Consider the following 22,485-nt stretch of genomic DNA (forward strand, 5'->3'; position numbering starts at 1 on the left):
TAGATTCCCCCCATTTAACACCAACTGTCATTACTAATTACTGATTTTACAATTAGACTCAAACGGATACGTATTAGCCTGTTTTTTAAAATTAAATGTATACTTTGGCATAGTAATTTCTGAATGAGTTCATTTGAATGAGCAGAGCTATGCCTCTTCACTAACAACTCTAGAGAATGACAGATGAGATATAAACCAAGCCAGTAAATAGCCAGCAAACAATGAACCAACCTCCTTCCCGCTATGGTGCTGTTCAACACACATGACTTACTACAACGGCCTGCCGTGAGAGTAGCTAAGCCTAGAGCTGGCTACATCAAGATGTGGGCAGTGTGTGCACTAGTAAGGCACACACCCACTGACTAAAGTATTGGTGATGAGGGGAATTGAAGGGGGAGGGGGCAATGGGACCCTGCTGGGGTGACAGATGGCCTGAATAGGGGGTGAGGGGCACGTGTTTGCACTCTGTGACTTCAATGAAAGGCGCACCCCCCCATTCACCATGGGAGTGATGTGCAACCCAAACTGGGCCTCTCGGCAGGGACCCAAAGTCAGGGCAGGGGATGCTCCTATGGGGCTCTCCAGGCATGACCGCAGACACTAAGGGGGAAAATGCACACCTTGTCTGGGGTAATTTACTGCTAACAGCCCCTAGTGTTCCCACGCTTCCAGGCTCTGCTGGGCTAACATGGCAATTGGAGATTGAACACTTGGGGTCGATAATAACATAGCAGGGGTTGGATGCATTAGGGGATTTTGCAATGGATTGTGTGTGAATAACATGGTCATCACCAAAGAAAGTAATGGACATTGGAATCAGCAGATGTGTTGCTTTGGTTATTGTCTCTGTAGCCAATATAGTGAAAGAGGCATGGTGCATTCATAACTACAATCCTAACATTCTGGTTCAGTAACTTTTTATCTAGAACATTTTAGAGGTAGGCCCTACAAGTGTATTCTATCAGCAGTGGGAAACCCATATGAACAGATATGGAACATGATATAGCAATGAAAAGTGACAACTGTCAAGATATTGGGACATAAGACTGCATTTTATGACATTGACACAACATGCAATCAAATGCATGAGAGTGGGACATGATAGGACTATGGTTAAATTACTTGAATCTGACCATGGCATCAGAATTGGCCTACTCTGAACCAAGACTCTCAGCCAGTTAGGCATGCAGCAGGGTGGAAGACTGTGCCTAAAATGTTTCTGCAGATAAAGGCCTGCTATCAAGATGTTTGACAAAGGTAAATATGAACATAATTTAGCACCCAGCAGAGTCCCCAATCCCTATAATAACGTCATTCCATTTTGATAGGGGTATAACGGTTAGTTTTCAACAGAGTATCTGACATGATTTAGGCCAGGGATGGGCAACTCCCGTCCTCGGGGCCGGAGTGGTGTTACTCTTCCCCACATCCCTTGGAAACATAGCTGATTAAACTAATTGTATTCTAAACTGAAGACCATGATTAGTTGATTATTGGAGTCAGTTGGGGCAAAAGTGACACCAATCAGGCCCCCGAGGTCTGGAATTGCCCATCCCTGATTTAGGCTGTCACCAATGATATTTCGACAAGTATGTTGCTACTTTGCGCTGAAGGGTAGCCATGTTGACATAGCAGATCAAGCAATTGCTAAACATGTCTCTAGCTGGATATCTAAGCATCAGCTAGTTAAGTGTTGCTTTAGTTAACAATAGCCTTTACAAAACTAAAATAGCTAGCCCTGTTTTCCAACATGTCAGAAATGACAGGGATGGACGCGTAACGTTGGCAACAAAGTTTTGTTAGCGGCCAAGCTAGCTAACTAAGGTTTGCTAACTGCTTTGTACAGCTGTTTGAATGACCAAAACGTCAGTTGAATGAATAACTAGTTAACATTAGCTAGCTAAATATCTGGACACACAGAACAAGTCATAAAAAACAAATAACATTTTACTAACTAAAGTAGCTAGCAGGTTAAGTTGGTTTGTGGGCCTTCCTTACCTGGTCCATCTGACGCTGACAGCGCAGGTGAATTCAGCTTCGGTCGCTTTGAGTTGGGAGGTCCGACGTCAAGCAGGTTTTCAGCCATTGTGATCTTTAATGGATTTCTTATTTAATTATTTGAAAAAATGAAATTCCTGGGACAGAACAGGTTGTTCTGACAACCTCCACCTTTCTCTAGTTAGCACGTTAGCAAGCGGTTTGCTCGCTAACGTTGGCTAACTGGCTAATTTTCAACCAGTGAGGATGAGATTTTCAAAAAAGATGCAACAGCGCCCCGCTTCGCCACCGCCATTCAACCCATGATAATCCAACAACCAACACCCACATTATCGTTAAATAACCCCAATAAAAAAAATCCCATGAAAAATGTACGTTAAAATTAAATCTAAAAACATTAACATGGATTGTATTCCTGTCCCATAAATCTTTAATTTTAGATGTTCAAACAGCTCATTTTTATGACGTCAAATGTCTTCATGCAAAAATGGTTTGAAGCTCCATAAAATGCACAACTGCAAAATAATATATATTTTTTGCAAAATTGTCAGTAACAAGCTGTTTCTTCTCCGGTTATCCCCGGTAAACAATATACTGCTCCGAACGGCGATAGGGACTCGAGCGCCGCACTTAAGGGGAAATGAGATATACGGGGTTTTCTTGCCGACGACGACCGATCGAATTCCCGTTTTTTCGTCAAAAATACTTCAGAAAAGGTGAAAATACTTCGTTTTCAGGGGAAGTTTGCCGTCAAACCTCGATATGGATGCTCAATTTCTAAATAAAAATTTGTGATCTACCGAAATCCTAATTCCGAGCCACGACAAGATGGCGGCTGTTGATTCCTTCGGTACAAAAAGTTTTTTTTTTCTCTCTTTTCCAGATAGATAGACTGTAGAGGGGGAGGGGTCGCGCAATCACGCCCTACGTAAACCTATGGTAAAAAGCTTTGGGGTGCGTCACACGAAATTCGCCTAGAATTCCGCTACGGGGCGGTAAGAGACCGTATGACAATTAATATTCACCGTAATAACTTCGTAATAAGTATGCTATTGATTCTTCACGTCAATATCGCTGTTATAAAGGGAGGCAGTACAATGCATTGCAAAGGAGAAATAATATTTGTATATTCTTCATTGTTGGATATAAAAACCAAACTAAAATGTGTGGATCAACGCAGCTAGGCCGAAGTCTATCTGATCAATCTTCTCTAACATGAAATATGGCTAAAATGAAGATGACACAAGTAAACAAAAGTTTGGATCCTTTAATTTCTGTACTTTTCTTTCTTGATTTACCTGCCAGGCCTACCTTCCCACTGGCCTCATCTCTCCTGTGGTATGTTGGCACACAATGCTGCTTTCCTCCTATCCCCCCAACCAATGGCAGTGTGATGGACTTTGGACTGTCTAATAAGCCTAATAGGTCTCCACATTAACATCAGGCTCTTGAATTAAGGACCAAAATATATTACTATTGTACTTATGCTAGTTGCGGGGGATTGGTGGTTGTCATAATTATGGTAGAAATATTGCCTCACTTGCAGCATCTAAAATACTTATTTTGACAAGCCCTTTAAAGATCATACATAATATATCACTCACAAAGTCACCCAGACAGCCAGGCAGACGACAAAACAGTTTGATATGGAAGTGTTCTCCTGTTCATCGATTTTCACAAAAAGTCCAAATCTGGCTCAGGCACATGTACAAAAAGTTGAAACAAAATCATAAATGTGACATCAAAATACATATTGCATATGTACATACATAGTGAGTGCCTTGTGCAAATGTATACAGATTATGTTCATCGTGTTTAAAAATGATACATTGGCTATGGTTAATGTGCACAATAACAAATAAACAAACAATAGCACACTGACTGATTGAAAAAGGCAAATATAAACAAGCAAAAAAACACAATAACATACATCTCAGATCAACAAATTAAAACACTTTGGTTTTTTCCAATATCGTTATCCCCAGTGTGGAAATAACACATGGAGCTAATTTACTATAGTTCATTTACCATAGCAGTGAAAGAAAGTGAGTGTGCAATTTAATCACGAGTGAATTATCAACTTTTTTTTGCTTGTGATGATAGTTTGAATGTGCGAACACACCCACAAATATTTAGTACATCTGCACCCCAAGCAGTAAAAAGAAGAAGAAAAACAATATTTTCTCAACAATTCAAATTGTACTTACTAGAGTGAAGGCCTGGTAAAAGGACTTTTTCTGTAAAAAGAAACACAGGCCCAGACACTGGTTCAGTTCAAACAATATATATTTAATCTATCTGTTCCATGCATCCTTGTTAAAGCTTATGTTAATTACTGAATCATTTGTTTGTTCGTTGTTGGCTTTTGTCTCCCAATTCGTATTAGATATTGTATAGCATAATTATCCTGTATGGCTTAGTTGGGTCCTGTATGGCCTGGTTGGTAGGGCATAGCGCTTGTAATGCCAGGATTGTGTGTTCGATTCCCAGGACTACCCATATGTAAAATGTATGCACGCATGACTGTAAGTCACTTTGTTTAAAAGTGTCTGCTAAATGGCATATATATTATATATTATTTAGAATTATACTACTTGGGCTCAATTAAAATAGACTTCTGGAGGCTTTATCCATGTCATGAAAGCTAACAAACAAACCCTAAGGTCGGTTAGAAATGTCAAGAGAGGCAAAGAAAGAAATCAATGGCTAATTGCGGGAGTGTATGGGTGAGAAGTGGTAGCAAAAAGCATAAGTATGTCCACACACACACACACACACACACACACACACACACACACACACACACACACACACACACACACACACACACACACACACACACACACAGGAACAAAGACACACACACACACACACACACACACACAGGAACAAAGACACACACACAGAGCAAAGTGGTGAAAATGTCAGACTCAAAACAAGCAAAGTCAAAGTCATTCCTCCCTTTTTACCAGAGAGCACAGAGTTGGAGACAGTTTTGTTTCGACTTCTATTCCCTTTTTTATTTCTCAGTATTGGTGAAGGTTTTAGTAAGAGGGTGGCATGCCCATGTCCCTCCTCCGTGTTCTGCCTAGTTCCCTTTAAAAAAAATATTGTCCCTTGGATACCAGTCTTGGTTACTGTGCCCTTTCACTCCACACTCAATACAAATCGCTACTGTACTCCGCCTCACTCTAACTACCAACATAAATACAAGTGTGATTCAATGCACAAACACTTACTTAAGTAATCATAAACCAGATAGATACACGATTGATGGTAAATGCGGTATGCTTCTGTGGAAGTGAAAGATCAAGTGTGGCTTTTTTTTCAAGTGTGATAAATAAAAATATATCAAAATATTTAATACAAAGATCCACAGTACTTTAATTCATAATATAAAAATGGTGTGTGTCAAATTATTAGCTATAGTCAGATATATAGAACCTATGAATGTGCTACAAAGTTATTGGAAGTGGAAAGGCATTTGAGGATAAAAATATCAAGAAGGCTGACAATAAGCCACCAAACTACATCCACACAAGATGTCTAATAATAAAAGGCACTGACATATCAGAAGTACATATTGGTGGTAGGTAAACAAAAGTCCCAAACTCTAAACAGACTCAGAATTTTGGCAAGGGTACATTGGCATAATATGACCAACATATAGCACTTAATTCTGATTTAATACTATTTCTAGATCTTTCTATGGGCACTCACCTTGAAGTCATAGGCCATCTGCTTTGATTCGTATCATATGTTTATAACTTGTCTGATAGCCCACTTAAAGACCCTTAAACTAGCTCTTATTGGTTCTCCCTGCAGTTTAGATTAGAGGTATCCCAAAAGATTACTCATCAGATCCAAGTCCGAGCATCGACCATTAGGAATTAAAACACAAAACTGACCCTTGATCAGCACCATGGGGCAACTTCAACTTTCAGTTTTTCTCCTTAGTCAAATAGACTTGGGGGGGAAAAGCACATACACATACACACACATACACACACATACACACATACACACACACACACACACACACACACACACACACACACACACACACACACACACACACACACACACACACACACACACACACACACACACACACACACACACACACATACACACATACACACAGATTTTCCTACTACTTTCTGTCTGAAATGTAAGACACAAAAGTGACAGGGCTACAGATGAATCCCCTATAGACACTTCCTTTCAGAAGTAAAAGCTTGAGCAGAAAAGAGGGGAAAAGGCAAGGTGAGAGAAAAGAGAAAAGCGAGGGAGCACGGAAGAGACCTTGGGCACACCACCCTTCACATAGAATTCACAGAGAATCAGTCAGAGAGAGAGAGAGAGAGAAAGAAAAAACCAAGTGAGCAAGATGTTGATTTTCTCAAAACAGGAGTTGCAGTTGGAACTGCTCAAGGCGATTCATCATTTCATAAAACATACAATCATCATCATCATTGCTATCATCATCATACTAACTCAACAAAAAATATATTTTTTAGGCACTACAAAAAATGTACTCGAAAAGGAAAACTTTGAAAAATATAGGTTGCATTGCACCCAAATAATAACTTGATGAAAGTGGCACATTTTAAGTACATTAATACAGTAGAGCCTCCCTCATGCAGAGGCTGTGATTGGATAAAAGATTAAACGTCCCACCCCAACCAGCATGTCACACAAAGCTAAAGGCAGACGTGATTAGCCATTGGTTGAATCTGGTGTCGGTTAAAATCATTTGTTTCTGTGGCAACTAACACAATGGATAGAACTTCATACAAACTTGAGTTTTCACTTCAATACACATTAATACGTGTTATAACATGTTAATAAACTGTTTGTAATGAATTCAGGTTCCTTTTGGTGAATGTCTTACTTTTAACACATATTTTCCCTAAAGATTTTAAGTGCTTTCCCATTTTGATATAACCAAATAGTCCCTTTAATTTCCAACACTATGATTCCCTTAAACGATTTTTAGATTTGTGCTTTTTCAGTATACTTGTTAGAGTATAATCGTTACTTGAGAGTGCTATAACGTATGTGTTCAGTTTTCTTACTGTCAAGACTGCTTGGTATGGGCTACCATCCCAATTTGCCATTTCCATTTAGGAGAGGTCTAGGAGAAGTTGTGTGAGACCCAGTGAGGAGATCTGTGGTTCTTACAGTTATGTTCCACAGACCACTTAAAGAAGCTGTACGGAAGTTTCTTTTAAAAAAAAACGTGTTTCCTGAAAAGTTGGACATAAAAAAGCGTCAGTGTGAAGATAAATCCCTATGTTGGTTTTCCCTTTAGTATTGGGTCCATGTAGCACATCACAAACACTCTAAGCCATCGTCTCAAAGCAGAAACACCAATAACACTGCTTTTTGTCATTCCCTTATTCTACCCATAACTCCCTGCTTCTTACCCATGATCCACCACTGTCTGGCACGTCATTTATTTCCCTTTACGGTCAGGCGAATAGGCTACAACTGATCAAGTGAAAAACTGAATATGGCACAAACGATAACGATACAATAACAAAATAAATTGCATTGAAAAAACAACTTGTAGTAAAAGAACCACAGCATCATCGGTAGACTAGGTTTGAAATAGAAAAAATAAGTCATGCTAAAGATTGTTCCAACCTTTTTTGTGTTTTTGTTCCATATTCATTTCTTGTTCGTTAACGGTTCTTGTCCTGAAGGCACTTCTTTACATATCAACCAAAGCATAAGAAAAATAAACAAGCAAAAACCCTTTCTCTACTCGTCCTCCTCCCTCCCCCTGCATTATTTTGTGCCACAATAACTGTGCTCAACACAGCCCTCCCCCTTCCTATAGAAAAGTGATGAGCCATCATTGCTTGACTACAAGTCAATGTCCAAAGGTCACTCTGTCTGCAGTCACATTTCATCATGTGAAAACATCTGTTTTGGTTCAGAAAGGTGATTAATGGATAAGTTAGGGGGGAAAAACTCCTCCCATCCCTACAAACCTGTATCTGTAGCTACTTCTGTCTTCAGCTCAGCTCAGAGAAAGGAGTGCTGATCGAGGATCAGTTTGGACTTTAAAATCATAATGATTAGGATTATATGGATAAGGGGGAGCTGATCCTAGATCAGCACTTGATGGATCAAAGGCGTGACATGAAATCCTCCTTATTGAGCTTTGTCAGCTCATTCGCTTCCTCCTCCTCCTCTTCCTCAGGCTGTGCCAAGGTACAGGGTACTAGCTCCGGGTCTAGGTCCAGGGTAAGGGGGTGAGGGTCCGTGCCCGTAGCAGCGGGGTGGCCAGCCCCAGTTTGGGGGATTCCTGGTGGGATTGGAGGAGCGTCCCTGTACCCCTCTGCCCGATCTGCCCTCACCCCGCAGGGCTTGGCCGGGCCTGGCTCTGGCCCTAGTCCTGAAGGAGCTACAGGAGGTCCTATGGAAGAGGCTTGGGGGGTGAATGTGGAGGAAGAGGAGGATGTGGGAGGAGTGTAAGAAGAGGATAAAGGAGGAGGGGCTGGCGCATTGGCACTTGCATCAGACTTGGTCGTATTAACGGCGTCCCCTTCCCCCACGGGTCCAACGGTTGCCTGTGATTGGACAGGTTTCACCGGGGGCAAAACAGCAACTAATTGATGTGGCTGTAGCCAAGGCTCAGCCAATAGCTGCCCACCTCTTTCAGCGCTCCTGGGATACAGGAAGGTCCTCATTTGACCTTTGCCCTTGACGTTGACGGTACCGCGGTAGTCAAACTCTAAGCCCATTCCACTGAGCGCCGAGTGGCTCTCCTCACTCACCTGTACCCGACACTCCACCCCTGTAGAGTCCATGCGACTCGCAATATTCACTGTGTCTCCCCAGATGTCGTAGAGCAACTTGGTAGTGCCGATCACCCCCGCCGTCAGGGGACCATGGTTGAACCCGATACGGAGCTTAAACCCAAAGCCTAGCATGTTTTTATTGAAGTCGTCCAAAACACCCATCATCTCAAGGGCGAAGTCAAACAGCGCCCTCAGGTGGTTAGAGTTTGGGTGGGAGTCGTCAATGCACTGTTGAGGGTTCAGCCCGGACGCCGCCATGTACGTGGCGCCGATCGTCTTGATCTTCTCCACGTTGGCGAAGTCCGGTTTCCGTAGCAACTCATCGAAGTCGCCGATGAGCTCATTGAGCACTCGGTAACACTCCTTCCCGCCTTCGTAACTTTCCTCGTAGAATTCAGAAAAATTCACAATACTCGCAAAGATAACCCCGGCGTTGTCGTGATTTTTGGAGTACGACTGGGTCACCTTGAGCTGCTCGGCGACGTGGATTGGGATGATGTTGCCTAGCAACCAGTCGGCCTGGTCCCGCATGTTCTGGATCTTGACGCGGTGCTTGTCGGCCTCTATGTTGCCGTGGTAATGGAGACGGTAGCTGACCTCAAACTCGTGGTTCAGGAACCAGACCAATAGGAGGAGGAGGAAGTAGGTGAGTACTGCTTCTGGGACCAGTAGGTCTAGGGGTCTCACGGGGTCCATGGCATCTGGACGTGGTTCTGGAGTGGACCATGTCTCATTGGTGAGGTTACTGGAAAAGAGAAGGAGAAAATTAGAAGAGGGCAGGAGGTAGATGAGGGCAGACAGAGAGAGAAAGGAGTGGTGTGGTGGCTAGAAAGAAAGAGAGTTAAGAAAGGAGGGTGTAGAGAGAGATGGGTAGACAGAGAGAGAGCATGTGAGAGAGAGAGATAAGAAAGGAGGGTGTAGAGAGAGATGGGTAGACAGAGAGAGAGAATGTGAGAGATAAGAAAGGAGGGTGTAGAGAGAGATGGGTAGACAGAGAGAGAGAATGTGCGAGAGAGAGATAAGAAAGGAGGGTGTAGAGAGAGATGGGTAGACAGAGAGAGAGAATGTGAGAGAGAGAGCGAGAGAGAGATAAAAAGGGAGGGTGTAGAGAGAGGTAGACAGACGGAGCCAGCCAGCCAGACAGTCATGAGACAAGACAAACAGAAAGACAGACCTAGAGACAGACAGAACTAGAGACAGACAGACCTAGAGACAGACAGACAGAGAGAGAGAGACAGACAGACATACAGAGAGAGAGAGACAGACAGACAGACCGAGAGACAGACAGACCGAGAGACAGACAGACAGACCAAGAGACAGACCGAGACACAGACATACAGACCGAGAGACAGACAGACCGAGAGACAGACATACAGACCGAGAGACAGACAGGCGGGAGGGGGTTGATATCGATACGCAGCAGTTGCATTACCATGAACCACACCCATTCAGTGTCTACCGTACCACGTTATACATGCCAAGCACTTTCACAACTTACATCACTTGGCTATAGGCTCAAAGATACACATCATAGCATCAATTCAACTCCTTCTCCCTCTTGTTAAAAAAGGCCAACATGGTCCTTCATGCTCTATGTATTATTCGAGATCCGCTACCTGCAGCATCTCTCCCACAGTTGAGCTTAACCCGTGGCTCGTATAAATAGGACCAGCTAGCCAGTCTGACTCACAGAACCTGTCCCAAATGGCACCCTATTCCCTATGGGCCCTGGTCAAAAGTAGAGAATAGGGTGCCTTTGAGATGCAGACATAGCCACTGCTGCTGACATTTAGCTGCTATGATTACACCAGCCATACTTCACAGTTTGAGAAAAGAGAGGAGAGGAGAGAGAAAAGAGAGTGTGAGGAGAGAGAGTGAAGAGAGGGAGAAAGAGAGATGGAAAGAGAAAAGAGAGTGTGAGGAGAGAGAGTGAAGAGAGGGAGAAAGAGAGATGGAAAGAGAAAAGAGAGTGTGAGGAGAGAGAGAAAAATAGAAAGACGGCCCCTCTTCTCCCCTTTCACCCCCGTCACCCTCCCAAATGTCACTCATCCATCAACATTCTGCGTCTCCATGGCAACACTCACCCCATCGCTGGAGAACTGTCATTACTGGAGCTGCAAGACAGAGTGACTCCCGTCAGTTACACACACACACACACACACACACACACACACACACACACACACACACACACACACACACACACACACACACACACACACACACACACACGGCTGACTAATTCATATCAACCTCTTAGAATGACTCCTGTGAGTTAAACACAAGTGTGATGACACATTCCAACACACTCACACTCCAACACACACACAACTTGGCTCACAAACAGATGAATATGAACATTTCCTAAGAGCCAAGGGGAGAGAGAGGTATATTGTGTATTAATGTGCATATTGTGTATGTCATAAAATGCTGACTAACGGCTGACTAATGGCAAATAAACTGCAAGCTATACAATTCAAAAATAAAATAATTACAGCTTAAAGTTTTACCATTATAACATAAGATATAACATCTTCATAATGTTGTAAAGGTTTCCCCCTGCTACCCTCTAGAAGGTGGAGACAGTCCAGGTGCATCAAAGAGAGACTGAAAACCAGCTTTTTATCTCCAGGCCATCAGACTGTTAAACAGTCACCACTAGCTGGCCTCCGCCCAGTACCCTGCCCTGAACTTTAGTCACTGATACTAGCCGGATACCACCCGGTACTCTACCCTCCACCTTAGAGACTGCTGCCCTATGTACACAGTCATGGAACACTGTTAACATCCTGTTTTACCCACTTCATATGTATACACTGTATTCTAGTTGATCATCCTATATAACTACTGCTGTACACACCTTTTCTATTCATATGTTGTCCATAATGCCTATACACACAATCATATACAGTACCAGTCAAAAGTTTGGGCACACCTACTCATTCCAGGGTTTTTCTTTATTTTTACTATTTTCTACATTGTAGAATATGTCAAAACTATGAAAAACACATATAATAATCCTCCCCTCATGTAGTAACTAAAAAAGTGTTTAACAAATCAAAATATATTTTATATTTGAGATTCTTCCAAGTAGCCACCCTTTGCCTTGATGACAGCTTTGCACACTCATGGCATTCTCTCAACCAGCTTCATGAGGCAGTCACCTGGAATGCATTTGTTAAAAGTTCACTTGTGGAATTTCTTTCCTTAATGGGTTTGAGCCAATCATTAGTGTTGTGACAAGGTTGGGGTGGTAAATAGAAGATAGAAGATAGAAGATAGCCCTATTTGGTAAAAGACAAAGTCCATATTATGGCAAGAACAGCTCAAATAAGCAAAGAGAAATGACAGATCATTATTACTAAGACATGAAGGTCAGTCAATACGGAAAATTTCAAGAACTTCGAAAGTTTCTTCAAGTGCAGTCGCAAAAACCATCAAGCGCTATGATGAAACTGGCTCTCATGAGGAACACCACAGGAAAGGAAGACCCAGAGTTACCTCTGCTGCAGAGAATAAGTTCATTAGAGTTACCAGCCTCAAATAGTTCAAGTAACAGACACATCTCAACATCAACTGTTCAGAGGAGACTGCATGAATCAGGCCTTCATGGTTAAACTGCTGCAAAGAAAACACTACTAAAGGACACCAATAAGAAGAACAGACATGCGGATTGCTAATATTTATACATTTCTTAATTCCTTTCTTTTATTTTGGGGATTTGGGTGTATTGTTTTGTATTGTCAGGTATTACTGCACACACGTGATAACATCTGCAAAATATGTGTACACGAAAATATGTATTGGATTAAAGTTCTGAATGGGTCGTAAATACGTATCGGGTGCAGTACTAACCCTGTCCTGTTGAGGGGGCTGTGGAGCAGCACTAGTAGAGCCACACCAACAGCTGTGGCCAGGGCAGATCTCATCCAGAAACTCAGCTGGCAGAAGTTACAGTACTGGATGATGGCTATGGTCACTGCACAGCACAGGAACATGGTTACCTAGAGGGAGGACACACAACATTTGTTTGTGTAAACTGAAATTCCAATTTTCATCAATGCTTCTCTATGAGAAGAAATCGGGAATTGGAATTTCAGGTTATTTCCCAAATTGACTGAATTGAAATGGAACTTGACCCTGGTACACAAGAGTACTCACACAATATATTACATATGGTAACATAAACATACTTCCCCACCAACATCCTCAACACACTCACACCTGTGAGCACATGCCTTATGCACACCAGTGGCATGGGTGAACACACACCCACACGCACATCAATAGATGAATCCCCTGTAGAGTAGTTAGTACAGACTCTTCCATCCCTCCATCTCTCTCACCATGCTTCCATCCCTCCATCTCTCTCTCTGCCAGGTATCCCCTCTCTCTTCTATCCCTCCATCTCTCTCACCATGCTTCCATCCCTCCATCTCTCTCTCTGCCAGGTATCCCCTCTCTCTTCCATCCCTCTATCTCTCTCACCATGCTTCCATCCCTCCATCTCTCTCTCTGCCAGGTATCCCCTCTCTCTTCTATCCCTCCATCTCTCTCTCTCCATGCTTCCATCCCTCCCTTCTATCCCTCTCACACACATCTTCTCTTTCTCTGCCATATTATTCATCACTCTCATCCAATCCATCCCTCTCTTTCATCCCTCTATCCATCCATCCCCCTCTCTCTCTGCCAGGTATCCATCTCTCTTCCATGTTATTGTGTGTGTGTGTGTGTGTGTGTGTGTGCAAGTGTATGGGGGATCCTTGCCAAACAAGATATCAAAACACACCAGCTTGACTTGTGAGCAGTCAAGACTTGGGTGCATCCCACATGACCCCCTATTCCCTATATAATCAAATCAAATCTAATGTATTTATATAGCCCTTCGTACATCAGCTGATATCTCAAAGTGCTGTACAGAAACCCAGCCTAAAACCCCAAACAGCAAGCAATGCAGGTGTAGAAGCATGGTGGCTAGGAAAAACTCCCTAGAAAGGCCAAAACCTAGGAAGAAACCTAGAGAGGAACCAGGCTATGAGGGGTCCTCTTCTGGCTGTGCCAGGTGGAGATTATAACAGAACATGGCCAAGATGTTCAAATGTTCATAAATGATAATAATCACAGGCAGAACAGTTAAAACTGGAGCAGCAGCACGGCCAGGTATAGTAGTATAGTGCACTACCTTTTGACCAGAGCCCTATGGCAGCAGCTCCGGACTCAGAATAAGGCTAGAGAAAACAATGTGCAGTGTGTAGTTAGCCTCTGCCCAAACTAGGACCTCTATCTCTTCCACATAAAGGATTTAATAGGAGGAGAATGTCAAAAATCTGTGAAACAAGCTCCACTAGTATAGACCTCTCCATTTTCCATTGACTGTTTCTCTCTCTGAAACACTGGCACTTTCTAGTGGGTCCTACAACTGTGGACTAAGTATAACTCAATGCTCTTGACACTTAGTCCCACACACTTGAGAACACCTTTTATTGCAAATAGGTGTTGTTAGCAGTAATGCATTTGCCCTCTGTCATCTCGACCAGCGTTCAAACCCCTTTTGACGATCCCTGACTAGAACCCCATGTCTGCCCTCCTCCTGTACCCTCTCTATCTCTCCTTACCTGGATGGGCAGGTGGAGGCTGCAGGCGAGGTGTGAGAACACGGACACGGCAGGAAGTGAGACCAGCACGGCCCCGATCACATGACGGGGGATCCAGCCTGACACCACCCTCAGCAAGGTCTGGGTACAGCTCAACACGTTGTCCAGGTAGAACGTCATACTGCAGGGGGCCGAGGGCGAGGAGGTGAGGAAAGGAGGGACAAGTAAATAGCAAGAAAGGACAACATTGTGATACACTGACTCACATCCCTATCAGTTCATTCTCTCTCCCTCCCTCCCTAATTTCTCATTCCTCCATATAGCAACAGGGAGACCAACTCCAGCAGACACTTTTCACTTTACCCACCCTCTCCTCCCTCCCACTATCTCCCCCCTCCACCCCTCACCGTATGGACAGCACCAGGGAGACCAGCTCTAACAGACCAGCAGCGGTAGCCAATCCCAGGACGGTTGCCGGAGGTGTCTCCATAGTGACCATGGGAACCAGGAAGCAGGCCAAGGTGAGGGCGAGGAACACAGAGCAGGATAGGAGAACATCCAGGAAGGAGCTGAAGGTAGGGCTGGCGAAGGTCTGCACCGGGGCCTGGGTCTCCACCTGGAGGGGAGAGAGTAGTCAGAGACATAGAGAGAAGGTCTGCACCGGGGCCTGGGTCTCCACCTGGAGGGGAGAGAGTAGTCAGAGACATAGAGAGAAGGTCTGCACCGGGGCCTGGGTCTCCACCTGGAGGGGAGAGAGTAGTCAGAGACATAGAGAGAAGGTCTGCACCGGGGCCTGGGTCTCCACCTGGAGGGGAGAGAGTAGTCAGAGACATAGAGAGAAGGTCTGCACCGGGGCCTGGGTCTCCACCTGGAGGGGAGAGAGTAGTCAGAGACATAGAGATAAGGTCTGCACCGGGGCCTGGGTCTCCACCTGGAGGGGAGAGAGTAGTCAGAGACAGAGAGAGAAGGTCTGCACCGGGGCCTGGGTCTCCACCTGGAGGGGAGAGAGTAGTCAGAGACATAGAGAGAAGGTCTGCACCGGGGCCTGGGTCTCCACCTGGAGGGGAGAGAGTAGTCAGAGACATAGAGAGAAGGTCTGCACCGGGGCCTGGGTCTCCACCTGGAGGGGAGAGAGTAGTCAGAGACATAGAGAGAAGGTCTGCACCGGGGCCTGGGTCTCCACCTGGAGGGGAGAGAGTAGTCAGAGACATAGAGAGAAGGTCTGCACCGGGGCCTGGGTCTCCACCTGGAGGGGAGAGAGTAGTCAGAGACAGAGAGAGAAGGAGAGGAGAAAGGAAGAGGAGAGGTGGTTCGACACTTGGGATGAGAGGGGAACAACACAGGGACAGAGAGAGGAGATAAAGTTCAGATTACTACTACTATAATGTGGTCAAACTGTTAGAACTGAAACATATTATACACACCAGCAGGGGGCTTCGTATGAACACGTGGTCAATACGGCTTTGACTGACACGGATTGAGGGTGTGTGTGTGTGTGTGTGTACCTCCTCCTGGTAGCTGATGCGGTAGGCTGTCTCCAGAGGTCTCTCCAGGAAGTTGAGGCTCAGCTTGTTGATGGGAGGCTTGAAGAAGTAGTCCTTCATCAGACTTGAAAGAGGAGAATAGAGTGAGGATGAGGAAAAGACAGGTAGAGGGTTTTAGGGGGGAATCCTAACTTGAACTCGACTTCTGCATGCATGACTTGAATCATCCATTGACATCTATGCATTATTTACGTGATCATCGAGGTTAAGTGCATGCATCTCAAGCTGGGATTCCTCCCTTAGTGACTGACTTAAAACTGACTTAAAATATATACGCTGTCAACACTAATCACCACTGTTGGTAATCCTAAACCAGCCAAGCCATAGACTGTTCTCTCTGCTTCCACACGGCAAGCGGTGCCCGTGTATCAAGTCTGACACCAACAGGCTCCTGAACAGCTTCTATCCCCAAGCCATAAGACTGCTGAAGAGCTAACAAATGTCTACACAGACGATCTGTCTATCTAAGTTGACCCTTTAGTTATTTTTATTCTTGCACTGTCTCAATGCACACTCACTCACACTGACACGCTCAACACACACATCTATACTGACTCAATGCACACTCACTCACACTGACACGCTCAACACACACATCTATACTGACTCAATGCACACTCACTCACACTGACACGCTCAACACACACATCTATACTGACTCAATGCACACTCACTCACACTGATACGCTCAACACACACATCTATACTGACTCAATGCACACTCACTCACACTGACACGCTCAACACACACACCTATACTGACTCTATACACACTCACTCACACTGACACGCTCAACACACACATCTATACTGACTCAATGCACACTCACTCACACTGACACGCTCAACACACACATCTATACTGACTCTATAAACACACTCACTCACACTGACACGCTCAACACACACATCTATACTGACTCAATGCACACTCACACACACTGACACTCTCAACACACACATCTATACTGACTCTATACACACTCACTCACACTGACACGCTCAACACACATATCTATACTGACTCTATACACACTCACTCACACTGACACGCTCAACACACACATCTATACTGACTCTATACACACTCACTCACACTGACACGCTCAGCACACACATCTATACTGACTCTATAAACACACTCACTCACACTGACACGCTCAACACACATCTATACTGACTCTATACACACTCACTCACACTGACACGCTCAACACACACATCTATACTGACTCTATACACACTCACTCACACTGACACGCTCAACACACACATCTATACTGTCTCTATAAACACACTCACTCACACTGACACGCTCAGCACACACATCTATACTGACTCTATACACACTCACTCACACTGCACGCTCAACACACACATCTATACTGTCTCTATAAACACACTCACTCACACTGACACGCTCAACACACACATCTATACTGACTCAATGCACACTCACTCACACGCTCAACACACACATAACATGCACACACATCTATACTGAATCTATACACACTCCCTCACACTGACACGCTCAATACACATAACATGCACACACATCTATACTGACTCTATAAACACACTCACACACACTGACACGCTCAACACACACATCTATACTGACTCTATAAACACACTCACACACACTGACACGCTCAATACACACAACATGCACACACATCTATACTGACTCTACACACACACACTCACATACAATCTTCATATACGCTGCTGCTACTCTGTTAATCATATATCCAGATGCCTAGTCACCTTACCCCTATACATATCTACCTCTATAGATCCAGTGTCCCTGTACATTATAATATGGTACTGACCATGTATATAGTATGCTTACCCCTATACATATCTACCTCTATAGATCCAGTATCCCTGTACATTATAATATGGTACTGACCCTGTATATAGTATGTTTACCCCTATACATATCTCCCTCTATAGATCCAGTATCCCTGTACATTACAATATGGTACTGACCCTGTATATAGTATGTTTACCCCTATACATATCTACCTCTATAGATCCAGTATCCCTGTACATTATAATATGGTACTGGAACGGACCCTGTATATAGTATGTTTACCCCTATACATATCTACCTCTATAGATCCAGTGTCCCTGTACATTATAATATGGTACTGGAACGGACCCTGTGCAGCTTCTTACTTTCTCCTGTCCTCTTTATTTCTTATTTTTATTTCTCCTGTGTTTTTGATCTACCATATGTTCTTTTTGTTAGTACTACATTGATATTGATTAGTGCATTATTGGATTTAGAGTTTGGAAGAAAAAGGCCTTTCACTTTAAACCTAAGGAAGGCTAATCCCTGATCTGCCAAGACATGCCCAGTTCTGCTCCTAAATCAAATCAAATCAAATGTTATTGGTCACATACACATATTTAGAAGATGTTATTGTGGGTGTAGCAAAATGCTTGTGTTCCTAGCTCCAACAGTGCAGTAGTATCTAACAGCAGTGCAGTAGTATCTAACAGCAGTGCTGTAGTATTTAACAGCAGTGCAGTACTATCTAACAACAGTGCAGTACTATCAAACAGCAGTGCAGTACTATCTAACAACAGTGCAGTACTATCTAACAGCAGTGCAGTAGTAAATAACAACAGTGCAGTAGTATCTAACAACAGTGCTGTAGTATCTAACAACAGTGCAGTAGTAAATAACAACAGTGCTGTAGTATCTAACAACAGTGCTGTAGTATCTAACAACAGTGATGTAGTATCTAACAACAGTGCTGTAGTATCTAACAACAGTGCTGTAGTAAATAACAACAGTGCTGTAGTATCTAACAACAGTGCTGTAGTATCTAACAACAGTGCTGTAGTATCTAACAACAGTGCAGTAGTAAATAACAACTAGTCCTATCAACTAGTCCAGGGTCAGCTTTAGACCGTCAATCATTCCACTAAAGCCACCTACTATCTCCCAACTTTAATATGCCCCTCTAAACTGGTTCAGGGTCAGGGTTTATGACTGAACTCTGATCTAGGTTATTTAGATGTACTGAACTCAAAACAGTTCATAAGTAAAGCCAAAAGCCATCATACTCCCTCCGGTCCTCACCTGTCCTCCTTGATGACATCAACAAAATGGACGTCACTCTTCTCCCTGAAGTTCTTGGAGCGTAGCGGGATGAGGGCGGAGTGGTCCATGCCTGTGCCCCCCGGTCCCGCCCCTCCTGGACCCCCCATACCCAGGCTGGTACCCGTCCCTGTGCCCGTACTGGTCTTCTTTTCTTTCTCCTGGAGCATGTCACATAGAGAGCTCTGGCTGGCCATCACCGAGTCCTCCAGTGGAGGACTGAGAATACCATTCAGAGCCCTGGGGCTGCAGCCTGGAGTAAACTACAGAAGAAGAAGGCGAGAGAGGGATGTGTGTTAGATAAGTATGTGGTGCAGGTGTGTGTTATTAGTAGGTGTGTCGTAAGCTATGTTGGAACAGGAGTGTGTTGTCAGTGTGTGTGTGTGGATGTGTCGTTGCGTGCCAGGATAGGCATGTGATCTACCTTGGCGCTGTTAGTCTTATGTTCATCCTGGCATCCATTGAGTCCGGCCCCCTCCTCTGTCTGCTCCCCATTCACAGTGCAGGACACACAGAGGGAAGCAGCCCCCCCAGGCATGAGGGCAGAGGTGTGGGGGCGAGGGCACGGGGTCAGGATGTCCTGAGAGCAACCACACTGAGCATGCTCTAACTTCCTCCCTGAGATCAGGTAGGTCTTCATCCCTGCAGAGGGGAAACGCACACTTAATAATACACAGACAACCACCATAACACACACACTTAATAATACACAGACAACCACCATAACACACACACTTAATAATACACAGACAACCACCATAACACACACACTTAATAATACACAGACAACCACCATAACACACACACTTAATAATACACAGACAACCACCATAACACACACACTTAATAATACACAGACAACCACCATAACACACACACTTAATAATACACAGACAACCACCATAACACACACACTTAATAATACACAGACAACCACCATAACACACACACTTAATAATACACAGACAACCACCATAACACACACACTTAATAATACACAGACAACCACCATAACAGACACACTTAATAATACACAGACAACCACCATAACACACACACGCTCCCACACACAATCAACCCAGCAGTTGCACTGTGCAGTCCGACAGTCAGACAGTCAGTCAGTCAGTCAGACCTGCCGATAGACAGTCAGTCAGTCAGTGATTCAGATCTGCAGATAGACAGTCAGTCAGTCAGTCAGACCTGCCGACAGACAGTCAGTCAGTCAGTCAGACCTGCCGACAGACAGTCAGTCAGTCAGTCAGACCTGCCGATAGACAGTCAGTCAGTCAGTCAGACCTGCCGACAGACAGTCAGTCAGTCAGTCAGTCAGACCTGCCGACAGACAGTCAGTCAGTCAGTCAGTCAGACCTGCCGACAGACAGTCAGTCATTCAGTCAGACCTGCCGACAGACAGTCAGTCAATCAGACCTGCCGACAGACAGTCAGTCAGACCTGCCGACAGACAGTCAGTCAGTCAGTGATTCAGACCTGCAGACAGACAGAGAGAGACAGTAATATAAGCTGTGGTGTATCACAGTGTGTTTGCACAACACCAGAGACAGTAGTGGCGGAGTTAAAGGGCAATTCCACCACTTTTCAACCTCATTTTCATCATCGCCAGCACAATACCAGTGTATATGGGAAAAATGTTATATCTGATGACATCATCAAAAGAAAAATAATGTCACAGAGATGCATGAGGACCTTTCTTCTTATTTTTTTAACCACAGATCATTGAAACGTGCCGTTTTCACATATGTGGAGACACTGGCATTGTGCTGGAGATAATGAATATGAGGTTGAAAAGTGGCGGAATTGCCATTTAAAGGAAAGATCCACCTATTTTGAATGTTATGTAGTTTTTGTGCAGCTCTGAATGATGTTTTATCAATTACAGAGGTCATTTAATATTTTCATGTGTATCTGAGCTATTGCCGTTCAAGCTGGCAGAAATACAACTGGCATGATGAGTTTTGTAACATAGTAATCTTTCCTTTAACAATGCTGTGGGGCAAACAAGGAAATACACAAACACTGGATTACTAGAAGTGGCCAACGGCCAGCCGGTATCAGCCTGTTCAAACACGCTAAAGCTAGTTGGGCTAGATAAAGGTATCATAGTTCATATACAGCTAATACTAGCAAGGCTCTCATAATTTTAAACATGGCTAATGCTAGGCAAGTTCAAAAAGAGCTTATACTAAGAGCTTGTACTAACTAGGCTAGCAAGTGCTCTCACAGTTCAAACACAATGCTAGAATAGGTTAGCTAACCGCTCTCATAGTTCAAACACAATGCTAGAATATGTTAGCTAACCGCTCTCACAGTTCAAACACAATGCTAGAATAGGTTAGCTAACCGCTCTCACAGTTCAAACACAATGCTAGAATAGGTTAGCTAACCGCTCTCACAGTTCAAACACAATGCTAGAATATGTTAGCTAACCGCTCTCACAGTTCAAACACAATGCTAGAATAGGTTAGCTAACCGCTCTCACAGTTCAAACACAATGCTAGAATAGGTTAGCTAACCGCTCTCACAGTTCAAACACAATGCTAGAATATGTTAGCTAACCGCTTTCACAGTTCAAAATGAAATGCTAGCCAGGCTAGATTGATGTCTCACAATTCAAACACAGCCAATACTAGGCTAGGTTAGCTAGTGCTCTCATTGTTCAACATTACTGATGCTAGCTAGGCTAGCGCTCATAATCGAAACACAGTGGAAGCTCAGGGGATTGTAAGCAAATAGGAAAAATTTTAAACAAATTTGAATTTAAAAAAAATCTTTCTAGGAACTAGTTTGCTGTTCCTGTACTAATGCAAAAGTTCTCTGAATATGTTTTTATGACAAGTGTGTCTGTGAATATGTTTCAGATAAACACACATAAAAGATGTATCTAGCTACATGTGATGTGTCAGCCTTTGCTGTGAGTGTATTTGATCTGTATATTAGTCAGCTCATGTATAAGTGTGTGTGTACGTCAGTTTGTACGCATGAGTTTGTGTGTGTGTGTGTGTGTGTGTGTGTGTGTGTGTGTGTGTGTGTGTGTGTGTACGTCAGTTTGTACGTATGAGTTTGTGTGTGTGTGTGTGTTTGCACAAGCTCTTTACTGAGTGAGTCACACACTCATATTGTGCTTCTCTGTTTCTCTCACGTGTCTTTTAGAATCACCAAGGCTGAGAGCCCATTCATCTCTTCTGTCTTTAAGTTTCTCCCTCCTCCCTCCATCACTCACTTTCCTCCATCACTATCTATCTTTCTCTCTCCTTCTTTTCACTCTACCACTTCCATTGGCAGACACACCACCATAAGAAGAAGTGCTCTTATCTCATTTCCCGGTCTCTCTAACTCAATTCAATTCAAGGGGCTTTATTGTCATGGGAAATATATGTTAACATTGCCAAAGCTAGTGAAGTAGA

The 22,485-nt window shown here is 43.8% G+C and overlaps 2 protein-coding genes across 5 annotated transcripts in view; both read right to left on the reverse strand.

The window, feature by feature from the left end:
- The window catches only part of crebbpa (CREB binding lysine acetyltransferase a), a 69,112-nt gene extending 66,250 nt beyond the window's left edge, over positions 1–2,862 (reverse strand). For 3 of the 4 annotated variants that reach the window (XM_031833259.1, XM_031833249.1, XM_031833244.1), the window contains exon 1: positions 1,999–2,861. In XM_031833259.1, coding sequence (XP_031689119.1) covers positions 1,999–2,086 — 88 coding nt within the window. In that variant the 5' untranslated portion in view covers positions 2,087–2,861. Of the gene's footprint in view, positions 1–1,998 lie in introns of all 4 variants that reach the window. The other variant, XM_031833255.1, reaches the window with a different exon arrangement.
- A 383-nt stretch (positions 2,863–3,245) lies between these two features.
- Positions 3,246–22,485, reverse strand: part of LOC109880859 (adenylate cyclase 9) — a 60,569-nt gene continuing 41,329 nt past the window's right edge. Inside the window, exons 5-12 of the mRNA XM_031833263.1 lie at positions 19,488–19,705; positions 19,046–19,326; positions 15,910–16,012; positions 14,812–15,020; positions 14,426–14,585; positions 12,666–12,814; positions 10,895–10,924; positions 3,246–9,555 (exon numbers count right to left, since the gene is read on the reverse strand). Of these exons, the coding sequence (XP_031689123.1) occupies positions 8,136–9,555; positions 10,895–10,924; positions 12,666–12,814; positions 14,426–14,585; positions 14,812–15,020; positions 15,910–16,012; positions 19,046–19,326; positions 19,488–19,705 (2,570 nt within the window). The 3' untranslated portion in view covers positions 3,246–8,135. The remainder of the gene's footprint in view (positions 9,556–10,894; positions 10,925–12,665; positions 12,815–14,425; positions 14,586–14,811; positions 15,021–15,909; positions 16,013–19,045; positions 19,327–19,487; positions 19,706–22,485) is intronic.

Source organism: Oncorhynchus kisutch, linkage group LG1, assembly GCF_002021735.2.
Source record: "Oncorhynchus kisutch isolate 150728-3 linkage group LG1, Okis_V2, whole genome shotgun sequence".
Taxonomy (NCBI): domain Eukaryota; kingdom Metazoa; phylum Chordata; class Actinopteri; order Salmoniformes; family Salmonidae; genus Oncorhynchus; species Oncorhynchus kisutch.